Source organism: Neltuma alba, unplaced genomic scaffold (genome assembly GCF_004799145.2).
Source record: "Neltuma alba isolate B1F8T4 unplaced genomic scaffold, ASM479914v2 tig00010610_pilon, whole genome shotgun sequence".
NCBI classification, from domain to species: domain Eukaryota; kingdom Viridiplantae; phylum Streptophyta; class Magnoliopsida; order Fabales; family Fabaceae; genus Neltuma; species Neltuma alba.
The window spans coordinates 346353-368064 of record NW_021635468.1 but is presented as its reverse complement, the minus strand read 5'-3'; the positions used below and the strand labels follow the sequence as shown (position 1 = coordinate 368064).

At 33.7% G+C, this 21712-nt stretch overlaps 2 protein-coding genes across 2 annotated transcripts; one reads left to right on the top strand and one right to left on the bottom strand.

The window, feature by feature from the left end:
- Positions 1-1837: 1837 nt before the first annotated feature.
- Positions 1838-4488, top strand: LOC114757562 (uncharacterized). Its single transcript, XM_028946635.1, has 2 exons — positions 1838-2903; positions 4274-4488. Exons 1-2 carry the CDS (start codon positions 1838-1840, stop codon positions 4486-4488), a joined length of 1281 nt encoding a protein of 426 aa, XP_028802468.1.
- Positions 4489-8390: 3902 nt separating this feature from the next.
- LOC114757561 (UPF0481 protein At3g47200-like) lies at positions 8391-8991 on the bottom strand. Its single transcript, XM_028946634.1, has 2 exons — positions 8802-8991; positions 8391-8704 (listed from the first exon to the last, which is right to left on the bottom strand). The coding sequence occupies exons 1-2, from the start codon at positions 8989-8991 to the stop codon at positions 8391-8393; spliced, it is 504 nt and encodes a 167-aa protein (XP_028802467.1).
- Between the last annotated feature and the right edge of the window lie 12721 nt (positions 8992-21712).

The window sequence follows — 21712 nt, the reverse complement described above, 5'->3', positions numbered from 1 at the left end:
AAAATTTTTTGGGTCAAAATGTAACTCCAAACTTTTTTTCTTGAATTTTTCAAGAAAATAGCTCTTAGTTCAAAAAAGTAATCCTTAATTTATTTTAAGAATTTTATGCCTCAATTAGCTTTTTTTGCCTCATAAAATAATTATCTTAAAATTTTTAGCTCAAATATAAACCTCTAACTATTTTACTTGAATTCTCAAGAAAATAGGTCCTTTTAACTTCCAAAATTACCTTTAAAATTGTTTAAGTCATTTTTAGAAAATACTCCATCCGTTCCTTATTATAAGAAACATTTGATGCTTATGGCATGTTCCTATATATAAGAGATACTTACAAGTTGTCTCTACTTTTTTGTGTTGATTTACTATTTTACCCATATTTATTATCTCCAACTCACACTCTCTCTCCCTCCCACTTCTCTTTCTTTTAATAATTTAATTGTTCTCTCTCATGCTCTCTCTCCTTATTAATGAGGGCATTTTTAGAAAAAAAATTATACTTTTTACATATTAATTATTCTTAACTAATTTTAACTGTTTTTTTTATCAACGTACTTCGGTTATTTGTCTCTTATAATAAGAAACGAATGGAGTATTTAGTAGTGCAATTCTGTTATTATATTAAAAATGAAGCAATCTCTCGTTAACAGAACCCTAACACCGTTATTGCGCCTGATTTTTATCCTTCCTCCTGCTATTCTAATGTCCCACACAAGCTCGCTTCTTTCTTGCAGTCAAATAACTCACACCACCTGCACAGATCTCCATCACAACAAAAGTCCCTTTCATGGATTTCACGTCAGGACACCGTATGAAGTAATGCATTATTCGAATCTCCCTCCTCACATCTTCCTCTGCCATCAATTTTCTCTTGCCTGTTGATTTTCAAGTATACTCTTTCCTTGTGTGCTTCTCCACACAATGAAAATTCCCAAACTTACTTCCCAGAGTGCAGAACTTTTTCAGATTTTCTGTTCTTGTTTGTAACACCGACTTTGCTTTAAGCCCTGCTGGTGCTTGCCTCTTCACATTGTACAACTTCTTGAGTTCTAAAGAATAATCGAACATCACAAAGAAAATATTGTGGGTCAGGTAAACACGAAAAGGCGATCCCCCAAAATGCCTAATCTATTCGGATTATGCAGGACTTGAAGCGAACATTAATATTGCAAAGTGAGCATTACCAAAATGCAGGATTTGAAGGCTTAAAGGAAGAAACTTTGAGAAGATTGAAGCTCAAAGTTGCGATAACCAAATGAAGAAAGGGATAAGGAAAAAGGAAACGTAAACGAACAAAGAAAAAGCAAACTGATAGGAAAAATCTTGGGAAATCTTTGGATTTTAGGAACAAACAAATGTACAATCCTTAACCTTCCTCTCACGAGGGCCTGGTTGGGAGAAAATTTTCTAGATCTGAACGAGAAAAGTTTCTAGCAAGGATCGTGACAATGGCCACGATGGTCGAGGCCATGAGCCATGTGGATGCGCTTCTGAGAAAATGGGAATAACGGTGTTGAAGTCTGTTAGCTTAGGGGGTGAGATTGCTTCCTTTTTAATATATTAGGGGCAAAATTTGACAAGTGATCAGAGTTAACATTTTGTTAAGTTTGTAGTGTAAAGTTTGTTATATATCCGAACCAATTGTGTATATATATATATATGATCAGTTTCATTAATGAAAAGAAAGTTAGTTTTTCCCTCACTTTACTGTGGTCACATGGTATCACGAGCCATTCCACTTTTTTTTTTCCTTCTCTGACTTCCTTTTCCAGTTGTCTTCCACTTTTCTCTCTCTTTCTTGTTTCTTTTTGAGCTTTCTTTCCTCCAGATACGTCCTATCATGGCCTCCTCTTCTGAATCTTTCAACTCCTCCTCTGTCACTGATCAGAATAGCCCATATTATATTCATCCGAGTGAGAATCCGGCATTAGTGCTCGTTGCTCCACCACTAGACGGAGCTAACTACCATGGCTGGGCAAGATCGATGAAGATGGCGTTGCTTTCCAAAAATAAGCTGAAATTCATTGATGGCTCCATTTCTCTACCTTCCGTCAAAGATCCGTTGTATCCTGCATGGGAGCGTTGCAATAATCTGGTACAGGGGTGGATTATCAAATCTTTATCACCGACCATTGCTAGAAGTATCCTATGGTTTGATCAGGCTTCTGAAATCTGGAATGATTTGAAATCGTGTTACTCCCAATCGGACCTCTTTAGAGTGGCTGATTTACAGGAGGAGGTTTATACTTTGAAACAAGGTAATATGACCGTTAGTGAGTACTATACTCGTCTCAAGATTCTATGGGACGAATTGTTCAATATTCGCCCGCTCAAGGTCTGCGATTATGGTTCCACTGAGAGTGCTCTCAAACATCATGAAGAGGATCAAGTTATTTGGTTCTTGAAAGGCTTGAACGAGCAATTTTCCTCAGTTAAGTCTCAAATAATGCTCATTGATCCTCTGCCATCGCTGAATCGCGTTTTCTCTCTTGTTCTTCAACAAGAGCGTGAACTTCAAATAGTTCCTGACTCCAAGATCTTGATGGCTAAAGCTCCTCGACCTACCTCCTCTGCCTCTAAGCAGGTTACTAATAAACAATGTACCTACTGCGGAAAACCTCGCCACACTAAAGACACGTGCTACCATAAACACGGTTTTCCTCCTGGCTTCAAATTTCGCTCGTCTGGTTCTCCTACCATGGTTAATCAATTAAGTGCTCATGATTCTGCATCTGCTCAAGCAATTCCTACTGCTAAGCCTCTGCCACCAAATTCTTCAACAGCTGCTATTCTTCCACAATTGTCTCCTGCTCAGTATCAACGTCTCCTTGCTCTGCTTAATCCTCCACAATCTTCTACTTCTTCTATTAATCATTTCTCTGCTTCTGCTTCCTCTCCTGTTTCAGGTAAAATTCTTTCTACTTCTTCCAAAAATTTGTCTACCTGGATCATTGATTCTGGTGCAACTGATCATGTCTGCTGTTCTCTTGAATTGTTTTCTTCCTATCAGTCTATTTCTCCAATTTCTGTTAGTTTGCCTACCGGATCTCATTCAATTGCCTCTTTCTCAGGGACAGTCACTCTTTCATCTACTTTAATCTTGACCAATGTTTTGTATCTCCTTGACTTCACATTCAACATTATATCTGTTTCTCAAATTACTCTATCTTTACATTGTTTTCTGACCTTTTATTCTCATTCTTGTCATATACACTTACTTCAACCTTTGCAGATGATTGGTTCAGCTAAAGTCTTTGAGGGGCTATATGTTTTAAATGCAGATATGCTACCATCAACTCACCAATCTCAGATTAATGTGTCTTCTACAACTTCCGTTTCAGACTTCAATCTTTGGCATTTACGGTTGGGTCATCTATCCAATTCTACCTTTTCCATTTTGAACAATAATTTTTCTGGTTTCAATTGTAATCCTCGTTCAATCATATGTGATACTTGTCACTTTGCCAAACCAAAAAGGCTTTCATTCCCTGTAAGCAATACTTTCAGCAATAAAATTTTTGAGTTGATACAAGTAGATATCTGGGGTCCCTTCTCTGTCCCTTCTGCCCAAGGACACAAATATTTTCTAACTATTGTCGATAATTACTCTCATTTTACATGGTTGTTTTTAATGCAAAATAAATTAGATGCTAGAACTAAGCTTCGGAATTTTTTAGTCTTAGTAGAAAATCAATTTTCTACTTCTGTTAAGATTTTACGATCTGACAATGGACCTGAGTTTTCCATGACTGATTTCTATGCTTCAAAGGGCATTATTCATCAAAAATCTTGTGTAGCCACTCCTCAACAGAATGGTGTTGTTGAGCGTAAGCATCAGCACATTTTGAATGTTTCTAGAGCACTTTTGTTTCACTCAAATATCCCTATTGCTTATTGGTCCTTTGCAGTTTCCCATGCTGTCTTTATTATAAACCGTCTTCCATCTCCCATTATTAAGAATTTTACACCCTTTGAGAGATTATACAATAGTAAGCCTTCTTATGCTGATTTTAAAGTCTTTGGTTCCCTCTGTTTTGCATCTACTTTACAACATGATCGTTCTAAGTTTGATCCTAGAGCTAAAAAGTGTGTTTTTCTTGGTTACCCATATCTGGTTCTAAAGCTTACATTGTTTTAGATTTACACACAAATAATATTTTTCTATCTCGAGATGTTTTCTTTTATGAATTTGAGTTTCCCTTCAAAACCAATTCCTCCTCTCCTATTATTATAGACAATGAACCCACTATTCAATCCTTTCCTACCTTTTTGGAAGATATTCCATCTTCTATTCATCCTCCTATTACACCTACTGTTACTCATCCTACTAATCCTTCTGCACCTATTGTTACTTCCACACCAACTCCAGAACCCCCTATTGTTTCTACTCCCTCCCCTCCAACTTGCTCTGTTCCTCTACACACCAACCCTGACTCTTTTCAAACTCTTCGGCGCTCCACCAAATCACACAAACCTCCTTCATATCTGTAGGAATATCACTGTGCCCTTACCTCTACTACTAACCAATCATCAAGCAAAGGAACTCCTAGGTATCCTCTTTCATCTGTTCTTTCTTATTCCTCTCTTTCTTCTAGTTATAAAAATTTTGTCATGACTGTTACTTCTGTCCCTGATCCTAAAACATACTCGCAAGCTGTTAAACATTCACACTGGCAAGATGCTATGAATGCAGAAATTCATGCTCTTAAGCAGAATCAGACATGGGTTCTCACAGAATTACCACCTGGTAAGAAAACTATTGGCTGTAAATGGGTGTATAAAACTAAGTTTAAGGCAAATGGTGAGATAGAAAGGTACAAAGCCCGGCTTGTAGCAAAAGGCTACACTCAAACAGAGGGTGTTGATTATTTTGATACATTTAGTCCTGTTGCTAAAATGACTACACTACGTTTATTACTATCTATAGCTACTACCAAAAACTGGTTTTTACATCAACTTGATGTCAACAATGCTTTCCTTCATGGTGACCTACATGAAGAGGTTTATATGGAACTTCCTAGGGGATTCACACCTTCTAAGCCTAACATGGTTTGTAAACTACAGAAGTCCCTCTATAGACTCAAGCAAGCCAGTCGTCAATGGTACTCCAAGCTGTCTACTGCCTTGATTTCTTATGGATATTCACAGTCCCCTTCTGATCATTCCTTATTTTATAAAGCATCTGCTTCTTCTTTTACTGTGATTCTTGTCTATGTTGATGATGTAGTCCTTGCTGGCAATTGTATGACTGAGATTAATTCTGTCAAAAAGAAGCTAGATGATACTTTTACAATAAAGGATCTTGGTGAGCTCAGATACTTTCTTGGTTTAGAGCTTGCTCGCTCCAAAGAAGGTATTTTTCTTTCACAAAGGAAGTTTGCTCTTGAATTACTTGAGGATACAGGTTATTTGGCTTGTAAACCTACTTCTACCCCTATGGATCCTCACTTGAAGCTCTCAAAAACAAAAGGACAACCTTTAGAAAATCCTCAAGTCTACAGAAAACTCATTGGCAAATTGCAATATTTGACTACCACTCGGCCTGATTTGAGTTTTGCAACTCAGCAACTAATTCAATTCATGGCTAGTCCTCTGGATGTTCATTTACAGGCTGCACATAGAGTGCTCAGATACATTAAATCATCTCCAGGTGCTGGCATCTTTTTCTCTTCTACTTCAGATCTCAAACTCAGAAGTTTTAGTGATTCTGATTGGGCAAGTTGTGTGGACTCACGTCGATCTGTCACTGGCTTTGCAATCTTTCTTGGTTCTTCCTTAATTTCATGGAAAGCCAAGAAACAAGTTACTGTTTCTTGTTCCTCTTCAGAGGCTGAATACCGAGCACTTGCCTCCACTACTTGTGAACTGCAATGGATACTTTACTTATTGACTGATTTTAATGTTTCTCATATCCATCTAGCTCTGTTATATTGTGATAATCAATCTGCCATCCAGATAGCAGCCAATCCCACCTTTCATGAACGTACAAAACACATAGAGTTGGACTGTCATCTTGTCAGAGAAAAAGTCCAAGCCAAAGTCATACACCTTCTCCCTGTTCGCACCACAAATCAGATTGCTGATGTGTTTACGAAACCCCTGCATCCTGCACGTTTTCATGATCTCATATCCAAGCTAGGCATGAAAAACATTCATGCTCCAGCTTGCGGGGGGTGACAAGTGATAAGAGTTAATATTTTGTTAAGTTTGTACAATGTAAAGTTTGTTATATATCCAAACCAATTATATGTATATATATGATCAGTTTCATTAATGAAAAGAAAGTTAGTTTTTCCCTCACTTTACTGTGGTCACAAAATTACACTATTAAATATTTTAGGGTATGGGATGAACCTCTAAAAATAATTAAGGGGCACCTTACCTTTTTTTTTTTTTTACCAAACACTGCAGAGGCTTTAAACTATATAACTCACTGGAGTTTTCTAAATACATACAACACAAATATCTCAAGAAAATGTAAAAATAACTAAAAAAGAAAAAAAAAAGGATGTATTTTTTCTAAGCAAAAGCATCAAATAACCTAAAGGTCATGTAAAAAAAAAAAAAGGTTCGTTTGCGTGAAGATTAATATGCCTTATTAATTAAAGTATCATATATATGAGGAGGAAAAAGGGAAATTACTCTGAGGAACCTAGCTAGCTTTAATAAAGATATATTCTTCTCAATTACCCCGAGAATTATCAAGGACACACCAGGCTCCAATCTCTTGACCGTTAAATTAGTTGGCAAAATATTCTATGGTTAAATGAATGACTATCAAATTGGTTTAACATTTTATTATTTGATAAAATTTTTATTAGTAATTTTTTACAACAACCGTCAAATGAAAGAAAAGAAAAATATTTATCATCGATTATTAAAGCATAGTCAGACACATGTTCAAGGAGACGTACATACCGAAGCAAGTTCATATACTGTAGCAATTATAGTGAAAAACAGGTCCAGAGGTTAACAGAACAGGAAATTCACAAAAGGAGAAAGTTGCAGAGAAAGAAAGAGACAGAGGGGAGGGGGGGGGGGAAGAGCCGACAAATTTCATCTCTAAATCCTACATCAGAAAGAAATAATAATAAGCTATAAAAAGAAGCAATTATTCTATAAGCGTTTTTTGAGTTTGAAGGTACAGTTTGGCTCTAGAGAGGGTCCATAACCCAACTCGTCTAAACTTTTTTGTATCAAAGAAAAAAAGTACTCAGTATTTTGATATTACACTGCAAAAGATACATTAATCGCTTTCACCGCAAGTTGTCAACTTGTTATAACTTCATACGAGACGAACATTTTTAAGAATTAAATGATATATAAAATTGAAGGACTTCATGAACATTGGAAATAAAAAAACTAGCCCTCAAACTAAATTAAATGTGAATTTGATTCGGGCAGGGTTAGAAAAATAATAGGGACTTAACATGTCTTTTTTTTTTTAATATAAAGAAGAAAACTATAAATATTATTCTGCATTATAATAAAGAAACAAATAAATAGAAATTATCTAAAGGACCCAAATCGAATCCAGGGGCATTGCTAAAGCGTGCTTGGCCAGCATATCAACTTCAAAATTCTTCTCTCGTTGAATGTGTCGAAGCTCAACAAACCAATCGCGTTAAAGTATTGTATGACATTCTAAGATTAAATTCCAATTATCATGAAGTCCATTATTTCCATCCTTGATAAACTTAATTACAATCATTTCTCAAGCAGGCTCGTCTATGATTCTCGTCCCGTGCCTTTCTAAGACCAATATAAGACGCGCCCAAAGTTCCGATGTTAAAGGACTTAAAATATGTCTTTGATAACCGATTCATTATTTATTTTCAATAAATTCGTTAACTCCGAAACAGCAGTTATTTTGTCCACTCAAGAAATTTAACTGTAACACATTGTTAATTATGCACGGAAGACCAACGTAAATGTTTATCATGAAAAAAAGATTATCTGTTAACTTCATACGATGCTTTTTTTCTGAAAAACAAAGTGAAAATAGGCATGATGAACGTAATTATTCCTGAAAGCAAAGCTCATCTCTATAGGTCTAATCAAATCCAATGTTATACAAGCTGTAAATTTACTTCATCACTACCTGGAGGATAGAAAATATGGTTTGAACAACTGTGAGAAAGAGGAGTACAACTGCAGCAATAGAAGCAACAGTTTGCCAAGGTGTACCACAATAATCACGTCTTAGAGTTGCCTTCATTTTGTGCAAAGGATTTTGACAATAGCCATTCAACCTTTGGCAGATATCAAGGTATTCAGAACTGAGAGTCGAGTGAACGACATGTTCCGAAAGACCATTAAATAATAAAGCAGCATTATTGGTATCACCTAAATGATTTTCGACAATTTTGCTGTGAACGAGGAGATCCACATCTTTATGTGTCTATTAGCCCATTAAAAAGAAGAGCATAGTCAGCAATGTAATCATTATCAGGATAATGGCATTGTTCTAATGCTATAATATTACCCCAAAAAAGCTCAGTGTAAACATCCACCCGAATTTTTGGAATTTCAAGAACATGCCCTGAAAATCTCAAGTTCAATAGGCATTTGCTATCACTAGCCTTCAACTTGATGCCAGCTTCTTGCAATTTATTCGCATTGTATAAAAGAATATGGCTTGCAACCTCGGAGAATGAATGTCGCTGTTGAGACATTTTTCCTTGCATGCGAAACAATCTAATAAGATCTGTAAAATGTCTTAACATCAGAATTAGGCTATAACTGTTTTAAGTTAAAACACCAAAAATAGTGATATGTGAGCCTAAGAACTGAAGGGTGGGTACCGCAACGGTCATGAGGAAAAGCTTTATTGAACAGCTCGTCAATAACAAAGAATGGAAGTTGATTCTCAAGTAAGAGTAAATCAAAACGTATAGATTCCTGTAACCATGGCTGTGACAATTTACCATTCTTGAGTAACTCATCGTTCCCACAGTACATGATGAAGAATTCAATGATGAAGCTAGCATCCATTAATGTTAGCTTCACAAGTTTTTGTTCAGTAAAGTTGATGGTCTCTGAATAAGAAGCACGAATTTTTTGCTCTAAATGTTTTATGAGACAAACCAAATCGTCCAAACTTGACATAGCTCTTCCAGTAAATCTTTTGAACAATATTTGTTTATACCTTTCCATGTCTTGCAGCCTCTCATTACCATAATGGAAGGGGCCAATCGAAACAACTTTTGGGGTATAAGCCTCATCTTTCAGATGACGGAGTGTAATAGGCACCTTTAGGTACAACAATCTTGTAACAAAAGATCATCTCTGCATTCCTGAAAATTTTCTTTGATGTCTATAGTCACCTCATCTTCCACCTATGAAGTATGATTTAGATGCATATGTTATATGTTCAGAAGATACCCACACACAAATTACGAGACTTTCTATATGTTCAAAAGATATATATACATATATTATGAGACTTCCATATGCATGAAATAATAGCATTCCCATTCATTTTTATTACTCTCGCACATATTGACATTTAAACCAACCACTTGGCTTACATGTACTTCATAGGATGACCCAACAAGAGCTCAAAAGACTTGGTACTGTTTATTTAATGATTGTATTAAACAGTCCTCAATTTCCAGTTTTGTCATGATTGAACAATAATGATAATGATTATGTAAAGACAGATTTTAAATGACGCCTCAAGATTGATCTGTATTGGTAAAATAATAATTCAAAAAACCGTGCCAAGAGCTCTTAAGATCTAAATTGTGTTCTTAAGAATGACTTGTTTGCATTCTCATAAATAGTTTATAGCTAAAACCATCTAAGGGTGAAGAAGAAAAAAGCTCCAATGGTGTATTAAACACAAGCAATTTAACAAACTTCAAACAAATTGAAGGGAACGTAACAAAATAAGAAAAGTCATTACGAATGAAAAGCACATGATGCAAAAAGGATTAAGAACTGAAGAAAGGAGAAACAAAATAAGGCTAAGAAAGTCTAATAATTGAAAAATTAAACAGAAGTTTCCTTAAAAATAGTAATCTAAAAGAAAGTATATGTAGAAAAGAAGAAAAGAATTCAGAACTGAAGAAAGAGTAGTAAAGGATGCATACATGTTGTTGCTGCTTGTAATTGGACGATAAATCTATCGGCTGAGATGAGAGAAGTGGTTGCATCTCACCGAAGGCCATGTCTGTTTGATTCATCTCAGTATGTATCGCTGCTGCCACCTAAACTTAAACAAGCTAATAATATAGATATTATTAAAGTATACTATATTCTTAATTAAAGTATCAAATATGTGAGGGGGGAAAAAGGAAAACTGTTATAGATATTAAAGCTTGGGAAATTTAAATTTTTCTTTTCTTAATTACCAACTGATCAAACTGGAATCTCACCGTTTGTTCGGTACTCTCAGTGGTCAAGCCTTTCTGCTTCATGTCCTCCATCTACCAGATTTTCTTTTGAAATAGTCTCAGAGAATGTGCCTGAATAACAAACCGTTAGTCGCCGTAGGTCCACTTCAAAATTAACTGAATTAATGCAATATAGTACACAATCCGAGTTATATTCACTTTAAGGAGCCAAAAAACGAAATTAAATCCTAATAGATAAATGAAGTAACCTAAACTCTAAAAAGGATTTTTGATTTTGAAGAGTTGCTAACTAAATATCAAGAGTTAAATTGAAATTAAAATACTTGTTTTTGATGTTTTTATATAAAAATGATTAAAATGAACAAAGATGAATGAAATGAAAGTGAAACACGCGAGTGAACAATGATAATAATCAATCTTTCAATTCAACAACGGAGGCAATCCTCACTTCAACAGATACGGGAGTTAAAACAATAAATTAAAAATTATAATTAAGCTTTTAATCCAACAATCGAGTCACCTCAAATTACCACAAAATATTTTCCAAAATCCTAACTTACTAACTGCAACCATAATAGTAAAATGGAATTAAAGATGCTAAAAACTAATGTGTAATTAGAACTCTTAAATCCAAAATAATAGAATTAAAGCTAGCAAGAGATATTACGAATCAAGATTCCAAGCTACCTCAGAAAATCACAATATATTAACTCCAAAGTCAATGCAAGTGTCATAACCACAACATTATAATTGAAATTAAAGCTATAAATAACCCAATATCAAATGCTAAACAGTAATTCAGTCATAATAATCTCCAAACATAATTAGATTAAGCAATACAATTATCCCAATAATTAGAGAAATTATCCTAAGACCTAGGAATTGTTAAACAATTATTGAGCAGGAAATTAAAGCAACTAAAACTTCCCTATGAAGATCCAACCTCTTGCCATTGCTGTTGAATTGGAGAATTATGAAGCCCTAGCTACGGTTTGCCATCAAAAATATCACAATCAGCAGTCTACCATATCCAGCCATGAAGAATATTGAAGGAAGAGTGAAGAAAACCGTCGAGCTTATCTGGTTTTCGTTCAAGCCGTCGACTCCACTGGTCGTCCTGCTCGCCTCTGGTTCTGTTGTCGCGCTGAGAAGAGGAAGAAGATGAAGTCGATGATGATGGAAGACTACCTCCCGCCGTCAACCTCACTCCTCTGGTCTCTCCACTGCTCCCTGTTCGCTCTTTCTTTCCGCCGTCAGCTGCTTCGTCTGTGTTGCTCACGCTGAATCTTCTTTCTGCCATCAGCTCGGCTTCTCGTGTTTTCACTGAATGAGGATGATAAATATTTTATGGAGAATCAGACAGAGTTCGCCGGCGTCACACAGGTCCTCTCACGCCGTCGCTGTTCACTCCCTCTGATTCTCACTCTCTAACTCCTGCCGTCGTTCTACGCTGCCACCAGCAAGAAGATGACGATGATGATGGTTCTGAACGGAGATGGGAGAGGTGATGATGAGGGATGGATGAGTCTGCCTTGATCCTTCGTTCTGCTCTACTCTCTGCTTTGTGTTTTGCCTCTGCCGTCACTCTTGGCAAGATAACCGAATGAGGATGATTGTGGGGGTGACTTCTCATATATGTAAAAGAAGATGATGGAGGACCCTAATTCTCCCGCCGCCCTGTTTTTTTTTTCTTTCAAATTTTCTACAATAAAATCTAGGATATTGAGATATCATATTTTTTTCATAAAAATATATTTTTGCTCTTTTTAGCATTATTTTCATCCAATCACAATTAATCCAAATTAATCATAATAAATGCAATTAAGCCCAAATTAATTGATACAAATCCCAAATAAGATATGAAAAATCAATATAAAATCAGGATTTATCAGTGCCTTTCCGATCTCTTCAAATTAAGAAGCACCCGTCAATCCTTATCTAATGTATTGGAAAAAATAATAATGATAAGGATAAGAAGAGGAATTTGTTTGCAGCGATTATATATATGGTGTGAACAAAAGGATAATGGACGATTGAAAACAAAAATAAAGAAGATCGTAGATGATTCATCATAACCTTATTCTTCCAAATGATCGAACACAGAGAGTTTGAATCTATAAAATGAAGACTTAGAGAGCATATACGTGTGCGTGTATTGCGTCTTGCGTTTCTCTCTATATTTGCAAAGAACTTCCAAAAGCAACGCTAAGTGTGTTCTGATGCTTCTAGTACTCAGATTCTGCTTATTATTCTATGGCATGAAAAATTCATCCCCACTAAACGAGCTAAAAGCGCTTTACTCTCTCTTCTTCCCTTTGGAAAAAAGTTGTTATCGCGGAGGAAGAAAGTAATATTATTCTTGATAAGGAATATTTTCAGGGTATTTTGAAAAGTTTAATACTACCTTCGGTCCTTAATATAAGAGTTGGTTAACTAATTTGAGTAGATTAAGAAAGTTTGTTATGTTAATTATCTATAATAAATAGGTCTTATCCTTCCTAAAATACCTTAGCTAATAATGTGTATTAGTTAAAACTATTATTTGATGGAATATTTAATATGTGCAACTGTTACAAAGATTACTTTAAAAAATGGATAAATACAAGAAACAAAGTGGATTAGGGTCTTATATTTAGAACCAAATTAAAAGTCAAACTAACTCTTATATTAAGAACTGGAAGTATTACTATAAAACCATTTGAATTTGAGCGAAAAGTCTAATAAATTGTATATAATTAATTGCAATTTCTGTCCGAGTCCTAAAGTTGTAAAGCTTTAACACCATTTATTTTCGTAGTTCTAATTATTGTCATTAAATAAGAAAAAAAATGTCATAAATACATTCATATATGCAAGAAATAAACACAGCGAGGTTGCAGTAATACACACAAGTTACGCTCAAATAATTATAATATTATTAAAAAAAACATAAAAATTCAACAGACAGCCCAAAAATTTCAATTACGGTCTGTATAATTCAATCTAAAATTAAATATATAAATATATATTATCTAATTCCAATTTTTAATAATTTAATATTCTCAAAAATTCTAACAATCTTGCAATTGAAGTGTGGAATAATCTCATTGTACAAACCTAATCAAACAACTAAAGCTAACAAAGGCTATATGTTGTTTCGCAAGAAGGCACTTATGAGTCCATTGCCTTCTTGATTTACATTCTTTCCCCGGGCTTCACCACTAACATTTGATCCTCATCATATATTATTGAAGCTCCTGCTATTTGTTTTTTTTTCCCCTTTCCAAGTATTTTTTTTTCTTGCTTACTTTTCGCCACCTGAGGAAGATTTATGTAATATTTAAGCGTTGGATGTATCTCATAATTATAATTAAACCATCGATACACCTACAAGAAATTGATTCCCAGTTTCTTTCAAAAGCATAGTTAAAGTTGAAACTATCGATTAGGTTAGTTAGGTTTACTAATCTTTTTAATTTAATCCTTCTGACGTTAAAACGAAATATGACTCTATTCTACCACATTCTTTGAATCGGCAAAACACAAAGATGAGGCCCATTACAACACAACTGAAGTTTTTCTATTTTTTTATGGAATCATTACAAAAAGGTCCTGAGAAAAAAAAAATTACAAAACAAGTCCCAAAAGATTATTATTCTCTACTTGACAACTGGTTATTACAGATTTCTTAAGTTGTTATATAGACTTTTTAATAATTATTTTTCTTTCTTGGGACTTGATTGTAATTCTTCTTTTTTTTATTGCGATTGAGACAAGTGAGGTATATTCCCTCACTATGTGTGTTTGAAATACATCCTATAAATAGTACCCAAAAAAAAGGAAAAATTGGTTAAAAAAAAATCCTTGGTTGAAATTTTAATGGGCCAAAAGGACCTGAATTTGACCAAGTGCAAGTATGATCTGTAAGTACAACATATCATCCCCTGTGTGCAACATATCACCAATGATGTGCAACAATGATTAATACGAAAGTTATTTGCACACAACAAAAAATATGTTACACACAGCGGATGATATGCTACACTCACGGATCATACTTGCACTTGCTCAAATTCATGTCCTTTTGGCCAATTAAAATTTCAAATAGGGATTTTTTTTACCAATATTTCCCCAAAAAAATCCAATAAAGTAACTTGTCCATGTCATCGGTGCTTTCTTATCTAATAGCAGTATAGCACAGAGATTGAAGCTAAGGAGTTGAAATGGAAATTAACTTATCAAATCTGTCAAAAAATTGTAGTATTGTTCAAAATTACGCTTAATTGTCAAATTAAAAAAAAATAGATATTCATAAAATTAGAAGATCTGTAAAATGTTTTATATCAATATCAGGATTAGGCTCTAATTTTTGTATGTTACTATAATATCAAAAATACTCATATGTGAGCTTAAGAAATGAAGGGAGGCTACCACGACGATCTTGCAGGGGAAAAGCTTCATTGAACAACTCTTCAATAATAAAGAATGGAAGCTGGTTCTCAAGTAAAAACAAATCTTCAATTCTAGACATCTCTAACCATGGCTGTGATAATTTGGCATCGTTTTCCAGCTCATCCATCCCATAAGATGAAGAGTTCATTAATGAAGGCAGAATCTAGTAGCGTCAATATCACAAGTTCTTGTTCAATAACCTTAATGGTCTCTGAATAAGAAGCACAGACTTTTGGCTCCATATGTTTTGGAAAACAAGCCAAATCATTCAAGCATGACATGGATCTTTGAGTAAATCTTTTGAAGAATATTTGTTTATGCCTTTCCATGTTTTGCAGCCTCTCATTACCATCATGAAATAAGCTGATTGAGGCAACTTTTGGAGTATAATTAAGCCTCTTCTTTAAGATGATGGATTGTAATACATGTTGTATATTGTAGTATGTGTGGGTGTGTCAAACAAAGTCTCACATTGATTTCGTGAGAGAAGGACCAAGGGTATATATGAAACCAAGTAACCATGGAAATAATAAGATTGAAACATAAATTGACAAGTTTTGAATACAGAATAACATCTTTTTCTGAGCATCACACAAGGATATTTGGTCATTCTTCCATATTTTTATAATTCTAGTTCAGGTTTTTCTTTCTTCCCTATTATTTGGAAGTGTTAGCTACGCTTTTTGAAATTTCCTATTTTCAAGTTTTTTTTAGCCATTTTCCCCACAGTTTTTAATAATAACTGTCAAACCTTACTATTTGATGGTTTTTTTAAATAATTAACTAACAAGTTTTTCATTTTAAAATCTAGTTTCAATGCCCATTTTCATTTTTAAACTTTGCCTCCAACTAAAATTCTATGTTCTATTTGTTGACTATAATGGCCTATAACGCTATATTTAAAAGTGAAACAAAATAAGGCTGATAAAGTCTAATAATTAAGGAGATAAACAGAAGAAACCTTAAAAACAGTCAGCAAAAAGAAAGTAAAGAAAAAAAGAAAAAGGCTTCACAACTGAAGAAAGAGTAGTAAAGGATGATGCATACGTGTTGCTGTTGGAAGTAACTGGAGAGTAACTCTGTAGACTGAGATGAGAGCAGTGGTCTCTTCGGCTCCACAATTCGATGAGCAGTCTCGGAGGCCAAGCCTGTTTGATTCATTCAATTAGGCATCTCCCAGTGAATCTCAGTATGGATTGCTTCTGCCATCTAAACTTAGTCAATAAACAACGAATAGATCCAAGCCATAACTGCGGGTAGATGCATGTGAAGAGGCTAAGAAAGTCGATTTGCAATGCCCAGTTGAAGAAGGCATATAATAATTATTATAAAATTAAAACAAAAGGATGCCCAACTTTGAAAAAAAAGAAAAAACAAAAAGAATCTTCTATAATCCCACTTGTTATCTGTATTCCACTTCTTTTAACAAGTTATTAAAGAGGAAGGAAAGCTGCCGTCTACTTGCTAGAAAGATTATTGGCAATTTGAAAGTGAGAATGGTAATGGGGAATGTGTTTCGATCAAAATGAGCGTTTTGTAATATATCTCAATCGTATTTTACTAGCTAAACGCGCATCGGTTAAGAAGAAGCATGTGTGTGTGTGTGTAACACTATCATATATAATAATTTGCAAAATAGAATGTTATGGTGGACAATCTGGTACGTTGAATACATTGGAATGTTGTGTGTTGCTCTTGCTAATTATAATTTCATGGGCTCTCAAAATAAATTTAACTACTACCTCCGATCCGAAATATAATATCTTATATTTAGGCCGGAAGCAGTACTAGCTTAGGTTGACATGACTGACAAGAATTTTTGTTAGTGGAATTGATAGGTTTGATTCATCATATTTATGTAAGGGATAATCTAAACTTAACGATTAAAAAAAAAAAACTGACCTTTACAAATTTAGACTAGGAAACATTACTCATTTTTAATACTTTCCAAAAAAAAAAAAAACTAGATACTTACTAACTCGTTGCCCTTTAATTAATTGATTTGGTTAGTTCAAACTTTCATATTATTTAGTTAAATAATGTCTAGAGGCATCATTGGCATTGGTTATGTACTAAGAACAAGGTTAAGTTCCGAGACAAATTCTTATTGTTTGGCCCAAAACATTGATGTGAGTCAATATAAAGAGAAGAACACCAAACGATATGACACCTTGCAGTTATATAATGATGTAGTTTTATATAATTTCAAGACCTTTTTAAAAAAAAAAAAATCTAAACGTAAGCATATTTATGATAGTGAGTCATTGGAGTTTTGTATGCTTTTAGCTATTTGCATGGACGGCGTTTAGGGACATCCCATAAAATTGCAACGATACAATGTGTGGACAGTAACAGATAAACTTTTAGAATTTAACTAGAAATTTCTCCCTTATGCGATGCATGGATTAGTATACTTGTTTAAGTTTAAAATTAGACAATATTTACATCAAGTTATTTATATTTATTATGTTGAGCTCTCCAATCACACATGACTATGTATCCTATTTTTTAAATATTAACATTTAAAACATTTAATTATAAATCCACATGAAATGAAATCCCATTTAATAATGATACTCCCAATTAATTCAATATATTCAAATTGAAAATTAATTATTAATTTTTTTCATTTGAGCTTCCAATTGAAATCACATTTAATAACACCGCTTCCCATTTAATTTAATATATTAAAATTTCAATTAAGATTTTTGGGTCCCATAATGTCAAATCCGACCCATTTTTAAATGAATTGGGTATTATAAGATTTTAAGAATATAATTGATTGATGATTTTTTAGATTATAAAATTTATTTTCAATAATTACTAATATAAATTTTAGTGCCTTTTTTTCATTCCATAAATTCTTCTAATATGTGCAACTCAACCATATACTCTACCCTGTACTATATATAAGTAATATTTTCTCACATAGAGTTGAACCTATATATATGCAACACATAAGGTTCGTTTAAAAATTTAATGTGCATTTTTCATTTTACTCTCTCTTTTTCTTGCACTCATTCGCTCTCATGTATTTTCGTACTCACTATTCTCTCCTTTGTCATCTTTAAAAAATAAGGGTATATTTGAAAAAAATTACATCTCTTACATAGTTATATATACATACATATATAGGATAGGAGGGAGAAATATTTTTGTTAAAAGGACTTGTTCAGTATGTACAAGTAATTTTTACAGATTAATATTTTTCTTTTTTACAATTAATTAAAAATCTTAAGTCTTGTATATTGACCATTAATTATTTTGCAAGGAGACGTGGGAATAAAAAGGCGCGGAAGACCTTGACTTTTTGAGACCCCGGCTAATTGCTACTTTATTTATTCACGTGGCCTAGGTTTTTAGGCTTCTTGTAGTAATTTTTTGTGCGATGAAATAACCATAAGGAACCCGAAAGATGTCAATATATATTTTGAACATGACAAATTTTATAACATATCCATGATATATGATCGAACTGCTTATGACATGACTTCACGAAAAACTATACATGTATACATACTAGCTTTTGGTCTTACTATTATAAGGTGTAGATAACTGATTTACTAATATATTTGTAATAAATGAGTATTATTTTTTTAAAATATCCTTGCTAATCATGTCTATTAGAATGAAAATATTTTAATATGTGCAATTACCATAAGAAACTTTAAAAAATAAATAAATATGAGAGATAAAGTGAATTAGAGTTTTATATTTAGGACCAAATTGAATCTCCAACTAGTTCTTATATTTAGGATTGGAGGTAGCATCATCAGAAAAGGAACAACAAAAAATTGTTTTAATTTATATGTAATTACTGAGCTTCGATGAAAATAATGATGTGTTAACTTCACATAAGAGGCATCATTTCTGAGAATCCAAGCACAAAAAATGACAAGCATGGTGAGGGTAATAAGAACCCTAAAATATGAACATAAGCGAAGCTCAAAACGGACTAGATCCTCTCAAAAGTATTTTTCTCAGCGTCCCTCAACATCCTAAAATCCGATTCGCCCAGATAATATAAATGCTCAGAGTGCGCCAAAGTCATCAAGAATGTTACTTCCTTCTTGAAATCTCACCATTTGTTGGGGAATCTGAGTGATTGGCTCTTTTTGCTTTATGTCAATGGTGATCACCTCATGATCATCTTCCCTTTGTCAATTTGAATTAGAATGCAAGCACCAATTGCACATCAGCACAATAAAGAAGTTGATCATAAACTTTCTTAATATATATAATCAAATAATTTATCAATTTCAGAAACAAAGTAGGTTAAGATCTTATATTTATGATGAAATTTAATGCTTAGTTAGCACTTATATTAAGGACCAAAAATATAGTAGTAAGCAAAGAGAAAGTATATAAAAGAAGAAAAGTCTTCAGAATTGAAGAGTAGAGCAGTAAAGGATCATGCGTACGTGTGCATTACAAAAAATATGACTTTTAGTGATGACTAAAAAGTTGCAGCCAAAAGTTTTGACCTTCTTCAGCAACACAACCACGTGGTTGTTGCAAGTGAATGGGAGGAGAAATCTGTAGGTTGGGATGAGAGAAGTGGTCGCTGCAGCTCCACCATTTGTTGCCCACTCTCATCAGAAGCCAAGCCAATTTGATTCATCTTGGCGAATGTTAGTATGTATTACTTCTACCACCTGAACTTAATGGAACAAGCTAATTATATATCCTGAAAGTTCATCGCCATAAAAGCTACAATTTCTTTTGTTTTTTTAATGAAAATAATATTCTTGAGAAAAAATGTGCAACACCTTACCTCTATATATACTAACAGGGTTCATTTAACGTCTATGAATCACTAGACGCCAGTGTTCTATTATAAAATGACAGTTTTTTTTTAAAAAAATACTGACGAGTGATTCACACACTTGAACCCTGCTCTTGCAGCTCATACAGCAGACGCACAGATTTAAAATAATACTACATTTATATAAGTAGTTACATTGGTCATTTAGGACAATAACCTTTACCTGAGCACTGGAAGTGCATACCTCCTTGTGGAGGATACAAAATAATATAAATACTAGCAAGTAAAGGTTACTTGCTCTTAAACATCTAATAAGTCAGATAATTAACTATCAAAATAATTATTATACAAGTACAAAAGTAGCAGGCATTCCTGCTCTTCATACAATGCCACCTTCAGCTCTTATGATTTCCTTACCCTTGGAACTACTTGCCCTGGCTGTATAATATAGGAAGGGAGGGTGAGATTCGAACGAATCCCCGTAGTAGTAATTTTCATCAAACAAATGTGCACATTACATAAAGCATGCAAAACAAGCCAAAGGGGAACATAACCTTGCAAGCTAATGCAATTAAGCATTTATGCGCAATGACAGATAGACAAGCTAAATAAATAATGCGCAAATAATTGGCAAATACGGCCCCATGTCTATCAGCTACACGTGATCACGGCTAAATAATCCATGCAAGGAAATAAGGATTACATGTTCTCATACTTTAAACAGCAATATGGCACAAACAGACATGCAGTAATCATACACACGTGTAAGGTAGGAAAAAACTACTACCTGAGCCTTCCGCTTCAAAACCAAACCTTACTTGCTTCTTTTCTTTTAGCTTCCTCGGTGGGCTTTTGCAAATATCAAAACATATTATATTAGTAAGGGTAGGTTAAGGCTTGGTCCAACTATAATTCATAAATTAAATAACTCTCTTTAAATCCAAATCTTTTTCAATCTCTACCCTTACTTAATAGTTGGTCATCCTGGACAATTTTTCTTATTTAAACTATTCTCTTTAGAGAGTTTCCTTCCTTATCTCAACCCATACAGTTACTTTACTTAGTAACTGGTCATCTTGGTCAAAAATACTATTTCTATTTATTATATTTTAAGGACATTCCTTAAGTCCTCCCCTTATTAATCCTCACATTTCTGTCCTCCCCTTATTAATCCTCACATTTCTTTCATAGACTTTTGAAGATACTAATACAATCACATTACTTCTAACCATAACCCTATGGTTGGTCGAGAGACACACCCAAACATTTACAATAACTCAACTATACTCATTTTAGTTTACAAGTTGTACCAATATTTTTCATAATCAAGTTACTGCCATCGTTGTACTTTCCAAAGGGAAAACTATATTGGAGGTACCTGTATTTTTTTTAATTGTCAATTTGGTACCTATGTGTTTTTTGTTCTTAACTAAACCTTTAATTTTGCTCAATTAACATCATTAATCCTTATATAAAGACTAAAAATACCAATAGAACAAAGTTATAAGGGCCAATATTGCTAAAATAAAATAAAATTAAATGTTTAATTAAGAGAAAAAAACACATAGGTACCAAATTAAAAATTGAGAGAAAGTAGAGGTACCTATGATATGGTTTTCCCACTTTCCAAATCCATACAATCCTTTAATTTAAATCTAAAAGAAAATTCCAGATTGAAGGGCAATAGCTAAATCACTCAATTCAACCTTTTATAGGTTCTTTTATCAATAAAATCCAATGATTTAATACTTCCTCATATCAAAGTATCCCTTAGTTCAAAGCTTCACATTTTAGAGTTCTAATCAATTTTCTCCTTCAAAATTCTAAAGTCCCCAAGCTTCAAACATTTCTATTCATCGTTCTATCACATAACAAATTCATTAGATAATCATCACTTATTATTCAAAATCAAAGTTCTAAATTATTTAAATGACATTTCCACATCAACACTAAGCTTCCAAAGTCATTCTTCATATCACAATCAAACAGCCACACACATGTATAATTATTCTTTATGTTCTTAATCATTCTTTCCATTAAACTCCACGGCTTTACTCCTTCTCCAGCAAATTTCCAGACTTTAATAAAATTGATTCACTAATTATTCCTTAATCCCCAAGCGTGATAGAATAATTAGGACAATATTTTGCCCAGAAAATAT